The sequence below is a fragment of the Clavelina lepadiformis genome, chromosome 9 (assembly GCF_947623445.1).
Source record: "Clavelina lepadiformis chromosome 9, kaClaLepa1.1, whole genome shotgun sequence".
Taxonomy (NCBI): domain Eukaryota; kingdom Metazoa; phylum Chordata; class Ascidiacea; order Aplousobranchia; family Clavelinidae; genus Clavelina; species Clavelina lepadiformis.
Window position 1 is genome coordinate 10,537,038 of NC_135248.1, and position 7,945 is coordinate 10,544,982.

The following is a 7,945-nucleotide window of genomic DNA, read 5'->3' on the forward strand; positions in this document are numbered from 1 at the left end:
TGTTTAACTTTCAGAATTTCAGTATTTCCTCAAGTGTAGCAGTATAGTGGCGAATGATGCATCTTGACTAAAACGGGACAGTATGCTCTTAAAATGATACGTTTCCAGCTTCAAACAGATTGCCTGACGTCATCTCAACGTTTGAGCCGTGTATTTACCTAGTTGTGACTTGTACGGAGCAGATTTATGATCCTTTCAGGATACTCTAGGTTAACAGTACAAATACTCTAAGATGAGTAAATGTGTAGCTGGGCAAACTGAAGGGTTAGAAGTCATTTGCCCATTATGTAAAGAATTATACGCTCTTCTACTTTGCTTGATATGGCAAATGTTTATTTATAAGGTATTGTAATTATAGGCCAATAAGGAGTTAGATTGATAAAGACAAATCGCTACTCGATTGCCTTTGAAGGTCCACTATCTGATTTCCAAACACGGATCGCATCAAAATGTTATAGGTAGCCTATTCGGGTATTTTCTGAGCTTTATAATACTATGTGTTCAGAACATGTTGTGATGATTATGGCAACAATGAATCAACACTCGTGACGTGTGTTACGAACACCACCACAATTTTACATGTTTCCAGATTGAATACCCAACATTTTGATGCGAACTGTCTCAAGGAATAGGCCGGAATTATAGATGTTAGGTTACCAGTAAGCATTTTCCTTCAACGAGACGAACAGCTTTGACTATAGACGGCGTTAGAAACTAAAGTCAATTTTTAAATTTTGTGGTTTAAAACAGCCGCCAAGTCGGGTTGGACAATTTAATGGTGGTTAATGTTGCATATCCTCTGCTCAGAAATATGCTACCTGCGGATTTTTCAGCGGCCTGGGTTTTTAAGTGTTATAGGATTTCACAAATGGTTCACAAACAAAGTGAGTAATGTAATAAAAGTTCCGTGCTTTTTCTATTATATATAAATAGCACCACCACTAGCAACGCTCTAGAACTAGGTCTTATATTGGCGTAAAAGGACTTTTAGCTGTCAGTCGGTCTACTATCCAAGGAATGCTATTTTCTATGCTTCTTTATATTCTTTTACGTTTTTGACGTAATTTCCAAAAATTTTAATGCATTTAAGTTGTCAACAAGAAAAGTCATTGACAATCTTCTACTGAACGCATCCTTTATGACTCTATCAGCCTAATTGTCCAGAATAGGGTTTAAGGGATTGTATTTTATTTGTTACATCCTACTGCACACATTCACTAAAATATAATCTCTCTGACCTTTTTATCATTGTGCAGCTTTGCCAACATAATGTTACAAATAAGGTTACGTTTGTATGTCCTAACCGGGCTAGTGGCTTTAAGTTTTTGGTCCGCACACATTGTACGTTGTGAGGAGAAATCTGTAAGTGCGTCACAATCTATCGATTTTAATGTTCCTTTTAACCTGGAGGCATCCAAGGCCATGTCCAAGACGAGTTTCGTTCGGAAAAAGCGTTCAACACAAAAAAGTTGTATGTCAGATGTATCCCTATGCCGATGTAGACACAAAAGCACCGTGATATGCACAAAGACCAATTGCCTTCAGCGATTACCTACCACCAACATGACTGCGGAACAAGGCGCACGAATCCGCAATATCGTCGTGTCAAGGTAAGACCGCGTAGATCACAAGATCAACACGTCATTTTTTTATCGTAACTTGTTCTTGATTTCGAACTTGCTTTCTGGTTTTTACTGTTCACATTGGTACTTATGACTTTAAAGGTTTAACGTAAACTTATTTTACTGAAATTACAAACCAATTAAGTTTGATAAGTCAATTTAAGGCAAACGTCGTATGATTTTACCAAAGAACCTAATGATTAATTCATTCTTGTTTCTTGAATCAATATTGACAGTACAAAACTTCTTGGTTTGCAGACAAGCCGATTTCAGAGTAATTAAGCCGGGAGACCTAAAAGTTTTAAGAAACCTGCGCAGTGCTCGTTTTTTCAGCAACGGGATCTACGCGATTGCTCACAGCGCGTTTGAGTCGACGCCTGATTTGGAAAGGTAAGGTGTACAGTTATATGTAAGTTACAAAACTCATAACAACTTGTGCTTTGACATACATAACAATGACCAATTTCGTATGATTAGGCTCGTATAGGCCACAGAAACATAATGATGATATTGCATTTCAATTTTCAACTTATCTATCAAACATACCGCCACAAGGCTTATTTTTCTGCGTAGGCTAGATTTACATCACAATGAACTGAGTTCTTTCCCACGCGCAATATCTCGCTTATCGAAGTTACGCAAACTGAATTTGGGAGGAAATAAGATCGTGTCAATCCATCCTGGGTCCTTTGATAACAATCCTCTTCTTGAGCAACTTGTTCTCAGAAGAAACCGACTAGAAACCTTTCCCGGAAGTCTACCGAGTACCTTATTGAAGCTATCCATTGGCCAAAACATGATCTCGTCAGCTGGAGACATTCGCTACCTCGAACGGTTAAAGATTTTAAGGTTGGATTCAAATAGGTTCACGGAGATTAGAAGCAATGCTTTACCTACGTCACTACGAGAACTTACGATGTGCAACAACCAGCTTTCAAGTCGCCGGTACCTTTCGGTTGACAACTTGAAGCAACTGCGCCGTTTGCGGTTGGCGGGAAATTCAAACTTACAGCGAATCACAAAGCACACTTTTTTCCGGATGGCAAGTAGACTACGAGAACTTGATCTCAGACAGTCACATGTCGTATCAATTGAAGGAGACGCTTTTTCTTTTTTCCCAAGACTTGAGACGCTTGAGCTTGGGGGCAATGAACTTTCCGAATTCCAGTCGGATTGGTTCTCATACAGCAAGCGATTGCGTGGAATTTCCTTATCGGGCAATCCTTGGAATTGTGATTGTGATTTCTTGAACCAACTGAACAAGTTCACTGAGAAGATTAAGAAATTTATTGCAACAAAAAGAAAATCCAGGCTTATAAGGCAAGACATTTAAGATGATTTAAGATTGTCTTCAGTTACATTGCAATTATACTGAAAAAAATGTCTTGTATAGAATAGTATATAAATAATCACTTCAATGCCTAAATGTATAGGTAATTAGGTATAAACTAATTTAATTCATAAAAAAACTGTATACAATGGAAAAAATTATCCCAAGTCAAGACTAAAGTGTTATATAAAACTCTAAGTGTTATAAATTAATCGCAATTCAATTTTATCTCAACGTCGTACGTTTTCAGTAGAAATATTATCTAAAGCAAACAACCCATACATTATATTAAACAGTGGCTATAGTGACTGGTAAAAACTACACGTGTATATGTAACACGAGGTACATAACGAAAATGTCTCCAACATTCATAGATGCTAAATCGCTCGTAGGTATATAGGCCTCTCTTTCATGACTACTATATGGCATTAATATAAGGCGTAACTTCTTTTGTATTTTCTGTAAAACGAAAACTTTCGTCAGTTTTCACGCTTCACCTCCGTTTAAAATGTTTTCTTCAACCAAGCATATAGAGTTATAGACAACTATAAAACTAGCAATACCTTTGAAAACAGCTTATCTTTATTTATAGGAAAAACGAGTTGTCCGACGATTTCTCTCAGATTCAATGTGAAAAGCTTTCAGTGGAATTTACTGTGAAAAAAGGTAATTTCCCTGTTTACCTATACCATTGCAAAATCGACGTCTCGTTTTATGCGCTGCTGCTGTACCATTGATTCGTGGACTGTTTTTTTGGTCGTGTAAATTAATCGACAATTAACTGATGATTGACCTTAATTTACAAGTATATAGTATGGCTTAAATCCTGTCGAAAACTGTTAAAGAACTTTTTCATTTACAGACTGGAAATCCGAACTAAACCGCAACTTAAGTACTATAAATAGTTCTCTTTGCAACAAGAACAAAAGTACTCCCTCCGTCTCAGCAGAAGTGGTGGATGCCGAGGAAGAATCATTGAAGAGGTGCACTGATCCGAGGACTGCCACAATATGTAATAACCGAGGAAATTGTGTCAATGGACAATGCGTCTGCATGTAAGTTTCCTGATCAGATTTAGTTCAGATTTAGTTGTTTTAGATTTATTTCCAAATTTAGTTTGAAAATAAATTAATCCGTTGCTTTATCAAAACTTTATTTTCAAAGGCAACGACCCGGCAGAAAACTTGATGGAAGATATTGTGAGTGTGACAATACGACCTGTTACAGAAGCAGTGGGAAAATCTGTAATGGTAAGAAAGGTTTTAACGTGTATCGTATTGATTTTCACTTAGGAATATACTGGAGCGAATCCAGAGCGGCTGATTAAGGCGGCCACCAAAATGTAAGAAAGTTGGATACTTTGGAAAGTTGAAAGTTTTAAATTTTAGGTAGACAGACCTTTTCGCTGAAATCGTAATACAAAAGGATAATTTCGCTTCATGGTTTTCTGCGATATTGCATCTCACGCGCGGTTTCCACAATGTCTTGTCAATCTCTTGTTGGAAAATTTAAGGTTCAATTGTTCTTTGATACCGATGTAAACATTTTACCATAGCTATGAGGATCTACACTTTGTGACATTGACAATCCATAACCAATTGTATTAAAGAAACTAAAGCTGTCATTATATTACATTAACAAATAACTTTTCAACTTAGTAACTATAACGGCGACGCTTTAATGTGCTTGGCTCTTTGTGTCATTTAAAATGTTATATAGCTTACTATGTTTTAAAGCAGGGGTTCCCAACCTTTTTATGTTCTCGTACCACTTAGCCACCACGAATAGTCAACACGTACCACTATTTTCAAAACAACTAATTTTATCCAATATTCGCACAGCAGCATTGTATTAATAACAATGACAGCAGGGAGCAAGATCGACAAAAGTAGCTTACTGAGTGCAGAGAATTTAGTACGGAAAGAAATAAAAGTGTTGTTCGCATATTTTAGCAACTCAAAATTAAATTGTTATACTACTATACTGTATATCGCATGCAACGGAGAGCTGCTCGCGTACCACCTAAAAAGCTCCCGCGTACCACTAGTGGTACGCGTACCACCGGTTGGGAACCCCTGTTTTAAAGGTATTGTAGATTATATTTGCGCCAATTGAAATTCGCTTGAAAATAGTTAATGGTCCGTTTTAACCGTCCGTCTACTGCACTGGTAAAGATCCCTCACTTGCAAGATTTTTTCATTTTTCCTGCACAAAGCTACATAGTGAGACAGGAGAATTATCACATAAACTTATTACTTGGAACCTAATTATGTAACTGCAACGCAGTTCCCAAAGTAAAATCTTGTTGCATTTCCTCCTATTTTCTTTTAATGTAGATAACTATAACTATCTAATAATACGAACAAGTTTACACAACTGCTTGTGAAAGTTGATGAAAGTTTTGTGTTTAAATGCTATTCTTATCATTCAGCTCACGGAACTTGTAACTGTGGTAATTGCGAATGCAATGACGGGTGGCAAGGACGAGCTTGTGAATGTACATTGGACACATCAGCTTGCTTTGATACAAGTCCAAATGCAATTGACAGCACACAGCCTTGCAATGGCAATGGTGAATGTGAATGCGGAGTCTGCAGTTGCTTTTCCGAGGTGAAAATGGCTTTTTCTTATGTATATATTTACATCATCTACTTTTATGCATTTTATGACTAAATTATTTCACGGCAGTGTTTTTTTGTACAGTATCCCGGACAATACTGTCAAGTAAACTTGGCAACAACGACAACCTCTACGACTAGAAAGCCAACAACGACAACATCTACAACCAGAAAGCCAACAACGACAACATCTACGACCAGAAAGCCAACAACGACAACAACTACGACTAGAAAGCCAACAACGACAACAACTACGACTAGAAAGCCAACAACGACAACAACTACGACTAGAAAGCCAACAACGACAACAACTACGACTAGAAAGCCAACAACGACAACAACTACGACTAGAAAGCCAACAACGACAACAACTACGACTAGAAAGCCAACAACGACAACAACTACGACTAGAAAGCCAACAACGACAACAACTACGACCAGAAAGCCAACAACGACAACATCTACGACTAGAACCACAACAACTTTGTCAACGACCACCACAACTACTGAACCTTCTAGTATGTTGTATAACTGTATAGAACTATTATTTTTTTTTATAGATGATGTTCACATTATACCACAGAATATAGGCCTTACAAGTTATTCGGTTCAGTTAGCAAACAGTTTTTGTTTTTGTTTTGAATGAAATCTGGTAGTAAGCTGTTATAAACCTGACAGAATCAGATGTGATTATGCCACATTACGAAACGCTTCCAAGTTCCAGTGTTTTCATTAATACCGGTCTATAAGTTATATAAAACTATATCTTTTCTTTATTTAAACGAATAAACGAATAAGAATGCTTGTTTGTCCCATGTTTAGGTATAGAGAGGGCTTGCACAGACGATGGCGTGGAATGCATGTTGCCTTTTCAATATCAAGGTGAAACTCACTACAAGTGCATTCCTTACTCCGTATATTCCTCTTACAACTGGTGTTATACGGATAAAGACGGCACTTGGGACTATTGTGGACAATGTCCTTCCACATGAAACTAAAATACGGTACTTACCACGAATCTTGTAACGTTTTAATTGGTCTTGTTGCATATTCTTGTTGCTGTTCTTTTCAGTTTAGGTTCAGGTTCCGGTATTTAGTTAACATTGTCTAGTTTTTTATTACTGTATGATATACTTTTGCATTCACATTATAGTCACTAACTCACTTTGACACTCATAATATATACTGTAATGGGACAAGGCTAATACACATGTAGTCTTTGTACAATTATGATAGGCCTAACTAAAATATAGTGTTTGCTGTGACACATAAGTATAAAGAGCAAATACCGAAAGAGTATAGCGTACTACTGCCCAGCTACAGTATGTTAACAGATATTTTTTATAAAGATTAAGTGAAATGCTTCTTCTTATGTGCTGTATTGTGTAGCGTATTGATTAGCAATATCAAGAGTGCTTCGTATTTATAAGCGTGATTATAGTCTTTTTTAGATAAGATATTACCATACTCTAAGCTATGTTCAGTAGGGACAGTAAGCTGCACTATACCGTTGTGAGCTATGTTGCGTGCTATTTATTAAAATTGCTGCAATGTCTCTTCAGCGTCCAAATGCCCTTTACATATTTTTTATGTATCTCCGTTGGGCACTTCTGTAGGCGACATTTTTACGTTCAGCATATTCTTTGTGCTTTATTATTGAATGCAGAAACGTATACTTCTCAAGTTTTATTATGTACGAGCCTATATTACAGTATTCTGTATCTGTACAATCTTTGTCAGGAAATTTTCTACCTAATAATATTGTATCATCTTGTTCAATTTTTGCCATTAATTGTGCGGAGCTTAGGTTACGATGCGAAACGCTATAGAAGAGAAAGAACACGCGAAGAAAATATGGTTTTGGACAAGAAACTGATGATGCCATTTATGGTGAAATGTTTTTTGTCGTAAAATACAAAACTGACTGATCTGATAGTATTTACATTTATTTACACCGTGAGCAGTAGCGGTTTTTGGGTGGGGCGACCCTTCCAAAGCCCCCACCCCTCTATTACTGTATAAGCGCTCTAAAAATAGCTAAGCGCCCATATATAGATTTCCAAACCAATCATATTTTCTCCACCATCACAAATTTACTGATATATTTATTTGCGTTTGACCCTTTCCTATTTAGAGCCACACAAAAACGTAAACAATTGCGCTGTATCGTTTTCCAGAATTTTGGAGGTAAATCACAAGGCGTTACGCTGAATTTATAAGTTATAAGATTGGTATCGCTAGACTTTTGATAATTGTAATTCTGCCTAATAACGAAAGGCCACTTGTTGAGCATTGATTAATTATGGTAGAATCTTTTTTTAAATCGGTGTGAAGTTTAAATTAATAATTTTGTTTTCCGCATTAGATTTGTCTGT

At 36.8% G+C, this 7,945-nt stretch overlaps 1 protein-coding gene across 1 annotated transcript; it reads left to right on the forward strand.

Moving 5' to 3' along the window:
* Nucleotides 1-231: 231 nt before the first annotated feature.
* Nucleotides 232-7,503, forward strand: LOC143470465 (uncharacterized). The gene is made up of 9 exons (XM_076968617.1): nt 232-1,610; nt 1,881-2,012; nt 2,196-2,942; nt 3,545-3,618; nt 3,815-4,007; nt 4,117-4,202; nt 5,384-5,562; nt 5,656-6,088; nt 6,393-7,503. The coding sequence occupies exons 1-9, from the start codon at nt 1,270-1,272 to the stop codon at nt 6,560-6,562; spliced, it is 2,355 nt and encodes a 784-aa protein (XP_076824732.1). The 5' UTR covers nt 232-1,269; the 3' UTR covers nt 6,563-7,503.
* The last annotated feature ends 442 nt before the right edge of the window (nt 7,504-7,945 follow it).

Excerpts from the sequence above, each read along its gene's own strand:
- LOC143470465 (XM_076968617.1), top strand. The coding sequence starts at position 1,270 with ATGTTACAAATAAGGTTACGTTTGTATGTCCTAACCGGGCTAGTGGCT. Across the intron at positions 1,611-1,880 it reads CGCAATATCGTCGTGTCAAG|ACAAGCCGATTTCAGAGTAA; the intron begins GTAAGACCGCGT and ends CTTGGTTTGCAG. Across the intron at positions 3,619-3,814 it reads GGAATTTACTGTGAAAAAAG|ACTGGAAATCCGAACTAAAC; the intron begins GTAATTTCCCTG and ends TTTCATTTACAG.